A 13337-nucleotide genomic window follows, 5' to 3' on the forward strand; every position below is an offset into this window, starting at 1 on the left:
AGGATAATGGCCAGTTTCATTATAATTGTCCCATCTAGAAGGACGCACAATGATAACTCCAATAATTAACTAAAAACCATTCCATACCGATGATAGAAATCACAGTCTCTGTCATTTCTTGACATGGCATGAAGAAAATTATACATTTGTAGCATCATTTTTCTTGGTATCTACATGAGGGCACAAATTTCAGTGTTAAACATGTACGGAAGTTCCCAAATACAGGATATTAAAAAAGTATATATATATATATATATATAAGAAAGAATTAAAGGAGAACAAAACAAAAAGAAGACTTGCCTTCTCAGAGAAAAGGTTAACACGGACAAAGGAACAAAACAGATCCATAAATGCATGCAGTATAAGTGAGTTCTGATGGGGCTGCAAAATACCATGCCAAGTTATCAGAGATACCATGGGCAAAAACGACCGTTATGTTTCTGTTCATTTATATTAGAATAAATAAAATAAAATAAAATTATTGGCAGGTGTTAGGGAGAAGGCAAGTGTAGCATCTTTATGGGTTTTGATGCACATCAACAACTATGTAGCATCTACATATCATTGGACGTTTGAGGTCAACTGTTTGTAATCTCAGACAAAAAATGTCAAAAAAAAATTGTGATGAAGGAGCAGCATCTTGATACTCACCAACAAGGTAATGACTGTACTACTTAGATCCAATATAAGTCTTAGAGCTTGTTCCCGAAATGCCATCAAGTCAATAAGCAGCTGGTCAACATAAAAGAAAGCTATCATCAATTAGAGATAAATGTTGATTTGCAATCACTGTAATTATCAGAAAGCAATCAATTTCCATGTCATCGTCAGAGACAGAGCAGTCCAAATGGAAGCACATCAAAAGATTGGCTATGAACCTAATAGCTTCTAATATGTGAAAAATGCCGTAACTATATGACTTCAGCCCATTTCTAATTGAAGTTCAATCAAATCCAGTAATGAAGTCCAATTCAATAATAAGCAGTTAGGATTAGTTGAAGCTGTTGGTGGAAGTTTCCCTTGCTGCCATGATTAGGAGTTTGTTAATAATCAATCAACATTAATCACTAAGATTGTTCCTTTCAACATAATCTCTCCCTTCTCCATTGCTCTCTCTTCTTATTTTCTTCCTTTGATTTAGCCAAAATCAACTTGCATCAGCTTCTCACAAGACATTCCTAACATGTATCATGATAGCTAATAACATGATTTCAAATAACAGCCATTATTTAACAGTTTTTGAAGGGCTGCGTGCCATTACTACCTAACTATAGGCAAAAAATTTTTGCCTTAGTAGCGATTGTCATTTGTTCATTACTAGTATGATAATGACTAACAGCTGTTACATGTATAAAAGGCTAGATTTTTGCTGCCAGCTCCAGCTTGCATTTCCCCTACATTCAACCTCTTCTCTAGTCATCAGTTTCACACTTTCTTCATCTAAAATCCTTCAAAACTCTTGCTACATAAAATTTCTGTTTGATTTTGCTTAGCAACAAGGAAAACTATAAATAAGCTATACAGAAGCGTTAAACAAGGCCAGAGCCGAGAACACATCTAAAGCTTAAAAATCCTTGAATCCACAAGGAAGAGAAATTCTGTTGTCCACTAGAATGTAAAAGAACTGAAATTTTCTTTAATTTAACAATCCCCCCCCCCCCCCTCTAAACAGTACAAAATAAAATACCTATTTATAAGAGTAAGAATCTAATTATATTAGGCTCCTTCTCTCTAAAAGTCTTCCTTCTCCACCCCTTTCCCTCTACTCCACTCGCCCTCTCTTCTTTTCTTGTTTTTCTTGGTTTTATGCCAATAATGATTAGCTCTACCCTCCTTTGAAGTTGATCTGTATTTGTTGCCTCAATTTTTGAGTATTTGTGCTCCTCTTTTTTGGATGTTTTATATGGTTTGTTACTTCATTGTGTGGTTGATAGTCCAAAAAGATGGGCAAGTCTTTTTTTTTTTTTAAGCATATTTTATTTTTGGTGATTATCATATAGGACTTGCAAAAAAACTATGGAATCAAACAGTGGCTAAAAATTGTTGAGTGGAGCATGCTTCCCGCCATTTGGCTTGTCCAAAAGCTCCAACAACCCGATTTATGTCTTCAAATCAAGATAGTTGTTCATATATCTGGTTATTCAATATTGCAACAAGGTCTTGTACCTCTGATTTGTACTATTTCTCCTTTAAATCAAAGATTTTATTTTACGTTCTCAAAAAAAAAAAGGAATGTTAATTATAAGCTTACTAGAATAGAAAAGCTAAAAACTATAGGAATATTTTAAAGAAAGTACAAAAAAGTACCAAGAAGTTTTGCACTTTGAGTCATTAAAAATTGTTAATTCAATTTTTTTAATTTTCATATTATTTGTTGGATCCAAGACTTCTTTTAAAAGGTATTACTTTATTAGAATCACACTGTCACATCAGCATAACTAAGTGTTATAGTCTTAGTAACTCAGTGTATCATTTTGTAAAAAATTGAACCACAGACCCCTAAGTGTCAAAGTGCAAAATCTCAGGATATTTTTTTGCATGTTTCCCTATATCTTCATACAATAAAAAATAAATAAACTAATTAACTTACTACTACTACAAAATTTCTGTTATAAATAATATTATAATTATAATTGTTTTATACACCCCCCACATCATACCCCTCCACTTAAACAAAACTCATCTTCAAGTTTATAACTAGAAATTGTGATCTCCCATGCCAAAGAAATAAGTACTTCAAATATCTTCATGCCTTCAATTTCCTCACAAAGTAACATAGCATAAATACCTTTGCTTGAACTTTCATCAAATTACAATATTCCCCAATATAGGACAATAATGTAATGGAAGTCAGTAATCCCAGTAAAATCAATATTTTGCAGCTTATCAAGAATTAAAAATTCAATGAGATTATGGGACTTGAGGGTTTTTTTGTCCATCTTGACATCCAACAATTTGATCTACCCATAATTCATCCTTATCAATTTCAATATCTTGGCTATCATTATCAAAAAGTCTTATTTGCCTCTTCCTCAATTTGCTACCCGATTTCTTGAGCCTGAACATCTTTCATTTCTCTTTCTATGAATTGTTTAGATCTTTGTGGAAATTTGGCATCACGTGCAAAGTTGGCCTTGCATAATCTAGATTCAAGTTCTAAATTCATCCTGTTTCAAATTCTAGGGTTCATCTCCAAGAATTTCCAAATCTTCCCCCATCTTTTAATAAACAACTTCTGCAAACTTACACAGAGGCTGCAAATTCAAAAAATTGTTTTGGATCTCACCCATATTCTTTCACTCACTGTTTTCAGTTTGGAAGTTAATTTCGAATGGTTGAAATGGTTTTAGACTTTCAAGCTTTGTACCTGCAGAAAATCTTAAAGAACCAATTGATTCTTGGATGTTTTATACTACATAGTATCCATCCAACTTTTTCTTAAATAATCGAAATTTTCTTCATAATACTTTTATAATAAAATTCACTCACTAATAATTTTTTCACTCTTGTTCTATAACGAATTTACCAATTTTCCACAGAAAATTCAAAAAACAATCAGCTACCCCATAATTGAGTTGTAAAGAAGCAAGTTTAATTTTTCCTCCCCATGAATCTCATGAAAATCAGAAGATACTGTAGAAAACAAAGAATTTGAAAAATTTTCTTTTATATTTCTTCATACTAAAATGATTTACAAGCATTCTAATTTATATACAAAGGTTAGGACTAACTAGGAAACTAAAAATAGCCAATAAATACAATGATTCCTAATTATATTCTAATTTACAACTAATTTACACTGATTAAGGGATTTACACTAATTGAGGGATTCTAACACTCTCCCTCAAGTTGGTTCATGTATGTTGCACATGCCCAACTTGCAAACTAGGGTATGAAACCCCTTACAACTTAATCCGTAAGTGAACACATCAGCCAACTGGTTTTTCGACCCTACGTAAGAGATACTTAAGGAACCATTGACAACTTTTTCTTTTATCAAGTGTCTATTAATCTCTATATGCTTAGTCCGATCATGCTGAATTGGATTGTGAAATGTACTGATGACAGCTTTGTTATCACAGAACAAGGACAAACCACTAGTTTCCAGCAATTTTAATTCCTCCATCAACTTTAATTCCTCCATCAACTTTCGTAACCACAATAGTTCACAAATACCTTGAGCCATTACTCTAAACTCAGCCTCTGCACTGGATCTAGCTGTCACATTTTACTTCTTGCTTCTCCAAGTGACTAGATTACCATCAACAAAAGTACAGTAACCAGATGTCGATCTCTTATCATCAAGAGATCCACCACAATCTGCATCTGTAAAGGCCTTAATCTGAAGATGGCCATGCTTTGAGAAAAAAAGTCGTTTCCTAGGTGTAGATTTTAAGTATCGCAAGATGCGAAAAATAGCCTCCAAATGAGGTTCACGAGGATCATGCATATACTGACTCACTAGACCCACTGCATATGCTATATCTGGTCTGGTATGCGAAAGGTAAATCAGTCTGCCAACCAATCTCTAATATCTCTCAATATCCACGGATTCTCCAACTCCAGCTTACAATTTGTGATTTGCCTCAATGGGAGACTCAGACAGATCTAGTATGTACTTCCTTTGAGCATGATCCAGTTTACAACCTAGCATTCCTGTTTCCTCCAACAGATCTAGTATGTACTTCCTTTGAGAAATAAAGATTCCTTTATCTGATCTGGCAACCTCTATTTCAATAAAGTACTTTAGCCTTCTCAAATCTTTGATTTCAAACTTCTGTGCTAGTTGTTCCTTTAGATGAATCATTTCTTCCCTATCATCACTAGTTACCACAATATCATCCACATAGACAATAAGCAGAGTGATCTTACCCCTATAGCGTTTTATAAAAAAGGTGTGATCAGCATTACTTTAGCAGTATCCAAAGAAACCATAGCCTTACTAAACCTATCAAACCATGCCCTAGGTAACTGTTTTAAACCATACAGTGCTTTCTTCAATCTGCAAACTTTTCCTTTGGTCTTTCCATTCTCAAACCCTGGAGGGATTTCCATATATACTTCTTCTTCCAAATCACCATGTAGAAACACATTTTTTACATCAAACTGCTGCAAATCCCACTCAAGATTTACTTCACATGATAGTAAAATTCTGATGATATTCATTTTAGCAACAGGAGCAAATGTTTCTTGGTAATCTACCCCATACGTCTGCGTGAAACCTTTTGCTACCAGCCTAACTTTATACCTTTCAATTGAACCATCCGCTCTATGTTTCACAGTGAACACCCACTTGCATCCAACTGGTTTTTTTCCCAGTGGAAGAGTAACAAGTTCTCATGTCTCATTCTTTGCTAGAGTTTTCATCTCCTCCACCAAGGCTGCCTTCCATTTTGGATCAAGACATGCTTTCTTCCAATCTTGTGGAATAGAAGCAGAGGAAACAAACAATAGAAAGGTTATATAGGATGGAGACAAAGAATCATAGGAAATGAAGTTAGAGATTGGATGTTTAGTACAAGTTCTAACACCTTTTCTGAGAGCAATAGGAATATCAAGATCATTATTAGAAGAAGGAAAAGTAGACTGAGAATTAAAATTAGACTCTTCAGGAATCAAAGGAGACTCATCACATACGTCAGGATGTTCAGAAATTGAATCCAGATATTCCGGTTGATTAGCAGTCTCCTACTCGATGGCTATATCTGTCTTATTCCGCCGAGTATAGATTCTCAAATCTGGTCCATTCAGTCTCCCTCAAGATTTAGGTGACTCCCCCTGAGTATCATTATTAGATATAGGCTTTAGACCCAGATTTTTCCTTTGAAGTTGAAAGTTGAAAGAGCATAAAGAAGAAGGGAAAGGGAAAGGGAAAGACACATCTTCTCCCTTCCTATGCTCCCCCTGAAGAGGTGGATGGAAATAAGATTTAGATTCCCTAAAGGTAACATCCATGCTCACAAAATATTTCCGTGTAGGAGGGTGGTAACACTTATACTCCTTCTGAGTACTGGAATAACCAACAAAGACACACTTGAGGGCTCGATATTCTAACTTCCCCCTATTAGGCTAATGAACTAAGCAAACACAACCAAAGACCTCTGAAGGAATAGTATATGAATTTTTACCTTGCAAAACCTCTAAAGGACTCTTAAACTCCAAAGTCTGAAGTAGCATCCTGTTAATAAAATATGCAGCAGAAAGAATTGCATCCCCCAATAAGGTATGGGAATACTCATTGTAAACATAAGAGACCTAGCAACCTCAAGTAAATGTCTATTTTTTCTCGCAGACACTTCATTTTGAGCACTAGTATTAACACAACTAGTCTGATGCAAAATTCCGTGTGACTTTAAATATTTCTGAAAAACTCCATTCATATACTCTGTGCCATTATCAGTTCTCAGTATTTTAACATAAGCATCAAACTGGGTGCTAATCATTTTGTGAAACTGGTAAAAACATGAAAATACATCATTTTTCCCTTTCATCAGATATACCCAAGTTAACGTACTGCAACAATGTCACAAACCATTTATAACCTGATAAAAACACAGTTTGAGTAGGCCCCTACACATCAGAATGGATAGTCATAAAAGGAACTGAAGCCTTATTATTTATTACAGGATAAGATTGTCTAGTATGTTTAGCAAACTCACAAGCATCACATACTAACAATTCAGTTTTGCATTGCTTAAACAAAAGAGGATAAGGTTTCTCTAAAACAGTAAATGAAGGATGTCCAAGTCTCCTATACCACTGAATAATTTCTTCCTCAGCACTCATAGACTGTCCCAACATGGCTTGATCAACACAATCATTCAATAGATATAGCCCATCTTGCAATCTACCACTGTCAATCGTTCTCCCTGTTATCAACTCCTGAAACAGACAATGGGTGGGAAAAAATTCAATTTTGCAGTAGAGAGCTTTTGTGATAGAACTGACAGACAAAAGATTAATAGGAAAGCTAGGCACATGTAAGACAGAACTAAGACTTATAGTAGGAGTGCATTTAACAGAACCTGTTCCAGAAATATTAGATAAGGATACATTCGCAGTGCGGACTTTTTTTTTGCCTGAACATGGAGAATAGGATATGAATTTATTCGAAGAGCTTGTCATATGTTTGTTTACTCCAGAATCTATAACCCAAAATGAATTATTATGATTGACAAGAAAAGCATTACGTGAGTTGACGAAATTAGAAGAGGCAACTGTAGTGGATTATAATTCAAGCTGTGATAGGAATCATCTCAAAGTCTGTACCTCTTCATTGGAAAATATCCCACTGATAGAAGTATCTTCAGAAACACTCACAGCCTCAGATACATTTACTTGTGATCTAGCAGATCCCATCCTTTTTCCTCCACAACCTTTAGTTGGGCGGCCATGCAGCTTCCAACATTGTTCTTTGGTGTGCTAATATTTCCCACAGTAGTCACAATGCAAGTGATCCTTATCTAATAGACCATATGACTGTTCTCGTAAGGAGTTAGCAGCTAGCCCAGCCTTATCAACAGCTGTAGAATTGATCATGACACTCCTTCTGCTCTCTTCCAGCTGAACATAAGAGTATGTCTGCCTTAAGGTGGGCGAAGGATCCTTACCGAGTACTTGGACCCGAATCTAATCATACTCCACATTTAGCCCAGCAAGAAAATCATATATGCGCTCCTTCTCAACCAATTTCTGGAACTTAACTACATCAGCCGGACATAAAGCCTGAAAGTCCTGATAGAAATCCAACTCTTGCCATAGACCACTCAATTCCGCATAATACTGAGCAACAGTCAACTTACCTTGTTTCATTCCATGAACCTTGTTCCTAAGCTCATAAACTAGTGCATCATTCCCAACTTGAGAATAAGTCTGAGAAACAGTACTCCAAATGGTAACGGCACTGTCAAACAGTAAATACCCAAAGCTATATGAGGTTGCATAGAATTAATGAGTCATGACATAACAAGAGTGTTCTCTGACTCCCACTGGCTGTAAGTAGAACTAGTACTTTCTGGCTTTTTTCTATCTCCAGTGATATACCCCTGCAGTCCTCTAGTCTGAATGAACAGTAAACAAGATCTAGACCATGTCAAATAATTAGTTCCATCCAACTTTACAAGACTAATTTGTAAAGAGAGATTGTCACCAACAAATCCATCCTTTGTTTCAGATACTTTCTTCTTTTCATCAATCATTTTTCAATTAAAGAAATAGGTACTAAGACAGAAAGCAAGAAACTGGGCAACAGAAGGTACCCAAAAAAAACATAAATGTGCAAACCAGGTGTGAAAATACGTTGGTTAGAGGCGCGTCAAACAGGGAAGGTCGTCAGGAAGAGGTGCGGTCGGAGAAATCACCAAAGAAAAAAGGGTGCACGCGCCAGCGCGTGAAGAATGACGTGAGACTTTTGCAGGAGCGTGAGCTCACGCGCTTCACCGGACGGCGGCGGGACTCCAGACGTAGGCCGATTGGCTGGTGTCCTTCCTCCTCAAGTGGGTGGTGACAGTCACCTCCCTTCCTAGAACAACGTAGAAGCTTGACCCAAAAAAAAACTACCCAGAACTACACTGCTCACGCCAATAAATTTTGACACTGCTCTGATACCATGTAGAAAACAGAGAATTTGGAAATTTTTCTTTTATATTTCTTCATACTAAAATGATTTACAAGCATTCTAATTTATATACAAAGGCTAAGACTAACTAGGAAACTAATAATAGCCAATAAATGCAATGATTCCTAATTATATTCTAATTTACAGCTAATTTACACTGATTAAGGGATATGCACTAATTAAGGGATTCTAACAGATACCTTTAGCTCAAACAACCACTTCACGAAATCTCTCTTGTAAAATCTCCATCAAAATAAGAAATGACCCTAATTAGGAATGAGTCTATGAATAAACTGATCGCAAGCAAAATCTCCAATGAAATTTCTATCATATCTATGGTTCCAAAAACTTACTTTCAATTCTCAAAAGAATTTTCACTTTCTCAAAAGAATCTTAAACCTCCATAGCATCAGAAAGCCATGAGAAACCTCGCTCTAACACCAACTAACATAGGATGGAAGCGCTAAACAAGAGTACAATACACTCACAACTCAAAATTCAAAATTCCTTGAATACACCAGGAAAATAAATTCTTGAGTCCACCAGAGTGTTAAATAACTGAAATTCTATTTAAATTGACTATCCCTCCTCTACATAGTACATAAAATACCTATATTATATTAGTGGTAATCCTGATTGTACAAGTTTACTAAAATAGGAGCCTAAAAACTCCATGAATACTTTAAATACAATGACATAAAACCTAAATTAATTAAATTATCTTATGAAAATTCTTTTATAAACCATATTATAGTTATAATACATTTATAAGAGCCCTACATCAGTTAAATTTGGCTTTGTTGTTGATGCTTTTGCAAATTTGTTATAAAAACAATTGCTTTATGCAATTTTTTAATGGATCTACTAATGCCATACATTAGTTTGCTAGATTTACAATTTTTTTACAAGTGAAACATAACATTAAATTAGAAGTTTAGCTTGATTAATGTTTCAAAACTATAAATGTATAAATTAAAGCATAAGAAAGTTAAGTCATGGTTGACAATAATAAATATGAACCATGGACTCAATATCTTTATTTGATGTATCTTTGCTCATTATTTAGTTGCATTCCTTAATAGTTAACTCCTTTAATATCTATTTAATTTAATGAATTATGCAAGTTTTAGCCTTGGTTTGGTTCCTTAATTGTGCAAAGGAAATGAAAAGAAACTAAATAGAGGAAAAGAAAAGAAAAGAAGTCTATTTTACATCATATTGTTTGGTTAAATTATGTGACTAAGTAGTTAGAAAAGAAAAGAAACAAGTTTATAAAGTCTACTTTTACTATTACACCCTCATCATAGAGCCTTTGCTATTTATATGGTTTCAAGTGTATATTCGTAACTTCAGCTTCCATAACGTTTTTACTTCTCTTTTCCCCCCTTTTCACACCAAAATGGTGGGAAATTTTTTTGGAGGTTCGGAGGGAAATTAAGAAATCTAATTCCCATTATTTTTCTGCTCTTTTCCTTTCTCCAATTGCTGTCCAAACAAAAGAGAATAGGGAAATAATATTTTATTTGTTTTCTTTTCTATCCACTTCCCTCAAAACAAGCAAAATGTTAGGGAAAAAAAATTGTATCAACATGCTGTGATCATTACATAGCAAATGCAACAGCCAATATTTGTTATATATTATGACCGTGACAATGATTTTAAGTCTATGGCTATTTGCAGCCTTAAATACTGAACATGCTTGTAACAGAAAAATGAAAGCATGCAAGCAAATTCAATACCTGGACCCATGGTTCCAAGCTCTGCAAATGAACTTCTGCACTATCATTCAAAGCATCAAAAGCAATCTTATCAACCTGCATCAATCTTCCCCACGTTATAGAACTCATCTGTTCGTCTATAGATACATCAATGAAAATAAATATGTGTATATTTAACAGAACAAGGTAATTCTTACTCGCTCAAGTTGCAGTTTGCTAAAATGGTCTGGAAACTTTTTGGAGAGCAATAAGCAAATCCTCGGATAGTTTGGGAACACACCTGCTTTCCAAAATGCTTCTGAGAAAACATGACCAACTGGATCCGGATAGTCCAGGATTTGATTCAATCTATACATTTTGGCCATAAGGCCTTCAGCTACTTCAGTAAGCTGTACTACCCACTGCAAGTTCAAACACTTATGAGAACCACCTGAATTTTGAACCTGTCCATCAGGACCCTTGTTCCTAGAAGTCCTAAATGTCATTGGAGAAGACATATCAGGACCCAAGTACTCCGTCCATCTTGATTGACCCTCCCACTCCTTTGATCTTGCAGCTGTAGGTGAAAGGGATGTGTCGTGGACTGAAAAATCTTGCCAAGGCTTTGCCATGAATTAATTAGCTCACTTGGAAACTCTGCAAGTTAAGTTTAGTTAAGTGCCAGGCCAGCTTCAGATCTGAAAATGAAGAAGTATTTCCTTATGCACTTCATTTTCGCATTTGCATTATGTGGTATTTTTTTCTCTTTTATTTATTTTTTGGGGACAACCATGGAGATGGGGAACCTTCAAATTACATTATATTTTCCTTTTCCATAGTTTCTCTTTGCCACAAAACAGAAATGAAGCCAACATTTTTCTTTTCTAGGGAACTTTTATGCAATTATCCTAGAGAATTTAATCATTATTCTGTTTTACCAGGTAAAGAAATTTCAAGGAAGAGGGGAGGGAAATAAGAGATCGAATATTTTTCTTTTTAAACTTTGCCTGTTATTACAAATCATCTGTATCAAAAGAGAAAATAAAAGTACGAAACAGCAAAAGCACAAAGAACCAGAATATTAAAAAGTTCCTTTCTTTCATTTCCATAAACTCAGTAGAGTAAATAAAAACAAAGCATCACAATCACAAGCAACCTATTTCTTCAAAATTACTACTACCAGTTTAGTTTCTCAACAAATGTAGGACAAATATTAAAAAAAAAATCCTAAAAAAAGAACACTAGAATTCTGTTTCTGAAAGATTAACTACTCAGCCAAGGTCTGAGGAGAAAAAATTTCTCTTGTTCCTCATATTTCCTCAGCAACCGAGGGGAGAACTCACATTCTAAGACACAAACATAGAAAACAACATTTTGAAAAGAAAGAGAGAATGCAACTCAAAGGAATTAACAAAATAAAACCAGATTAAAACAAAACCAATATAAAAACACATAATTTTACAAACTCCATCCAGTTTCCCAAGAAACCGAGAGAAGAAAGTAAAATTGCAAATTTAAGGCCACAATAATCAAAGAAAGAAGCACAGTGGTTTAGCTCGGAGAGAGAAGAGTACCTACAATTTGAAGCAGCGAAAGTTGAAATTCACAGCGACGCTAGAGATTGTTCGATGGCATCCAAGTACGGAGTTCAGATCTGAAGAGTCTTTCTAATACATGCAAGAGGAGAGAGAGAGAGAGAGAGAGAGAGAGAGACGGGGGTTGGTTGGTATTAGTACGAGGGAGCTGGATTTCGGAGATAAGAAAACGGGAGTGGAAGATGACATGAAAATGACGATTTTATTTCCTTAATTAAAAACGGGTAGCCATTGTTTTCTGTTTTTCCTTTTCTTTTCTCTTTTGAAGGGAAATTAATCTTAAGTGCTTTAGGTATATATTCCTTTTTTTATATAAATAAAATATATATTTTTATTTTAAAAAATAATTATAATGTTTAATAATAAATTGTATTTTTGATAAATAAATAATATATTATAATTTCGCATAATAAATATATTGAAAAAAATGACAATGATAATATATTTTTGTAAATTTATTATTTATTTTTTATAATAATAAAATTAATAATTTATTTTTTATATTTTAAAAAATATATGAATTAATTTCTAAGTTTTGATTTTATAATTTATTTCTGTAGCTCCTTCTATTTTTCTCAACTTTTATTATTAATAATAAATATTTTTATCTTTAAGTGATGTCATTATTAATATTGTCCACCATTAATTGTCTTTTAATTTTTTTTATTAATTGTTAAGTTGACAAAAATAAATAGAGTTATCAAATAATGAAACGTGAAGAAATAGATTTCTTTTTAAATATGAAAATTAAATGAATTAAATAATAATTTATTTTATATTTTTTAATTTGATAAATTAATATTTTCTTTGGAAAACATTAAATACAAATTAATATTTTTAAGAAAATAGGGGAGCAATATAAAAGAAATTAGACCGGAACAAAATATTTTAAAACACTAAAACTATTTAAAAGTCATTTAATTATCTCAACATTTTACTAATTGAAAATTTAAATATTAAAATAAATATTTTTATTTTTTATTTTATTTCTTATTACAAAGATATAAATCTAATTTACTTAATGACTTTTTTAGTATTAAATAATTTAAATTTAAATCAAATTTATATTATTTTATTTCTTTAATATAATTTATTTCTTAAATTAAAATTTCAAATTTAAATAATTATACGCTTTTCAGACATAAAATTTAATTAAATATAATAAATAATTAAATTACACTAAATTCTTTTTTTTTACTTTCCCAATTTTTTTAGTAATAATTCAAGTCGACAAGTATTTTTTAAACTAAATTCTTTTTTTAATAATTGTCAAATTAATAATCTAATTGCCAATTATTTCTTTTATGTTTGATTTGCTTGGGAGTAAAATATTTTTTTGAAGATTTTTATCTATTATTAAAACATATTAGAATTTCTATTATAATAATTACAAGTAAAATGAAAAATCTTTTGATGATTAAGATTTTA

General features: G+C 33.2%; 1 protein-coding gene across 3 annotated transcripts in view; it reads right to left on the minus strand.

Annotated features, from left to right (window-relative positions):
- LOC110640869 (protein NAP1) overlaps positions 1-12116 on the minus strand; it is a 53153-nt gene extending 41037 nt beyond the window's left edge. The window contains exons 1-6 of one of the 3 annotated variants that reach the window (XM_021792435.2): positions 11889-12116; positions 10533-10971; positions 10357-10431; positions 652-732; positions 301-381; positions 88-170 (exon numbers count right to left, since the gene is read on the minus strand). In XM_021792435.2, coding sequence (XP_021648127.2) covers positions 88-170; positions 301-381; positions 652-732; positions 10357-10431; positions 10533-10946 — 734 coding nt within the window. In that variant the 5' untranslated portion in view covers positions 10947-10971; positions 11889-12116. Of the gene's footprint in view, positions 1-87; positions 171-300; positions 382-651; positions 733-10356; positions 10432-10532; positions 11013-11888 lie in introns of all 3 variants that reach the window. The other 2 variants (XM_058130045.1, XM_058130044.1) reach the window with 2 other exon arrangements.
- Between the last annotated feature and the right edge of the window lie 1221 nt (positions 12117-13337).

This window comes from Hevea brasiliensis, chromosome 11 (assembly GCF_030052815.1).
Source record: "Hevea brasiliensis isolate MT/VB/25A 57/8 chromosome 11, ASM3005281v1, whole genome shotgun sequence".
Lineage (NCBI taxonomy): Eukaryota > Viridiplantae > Streptophyta > Magnoliopsida > Malpighiales > Euphorbiaceae > Hevea > Hevea brasiliensis.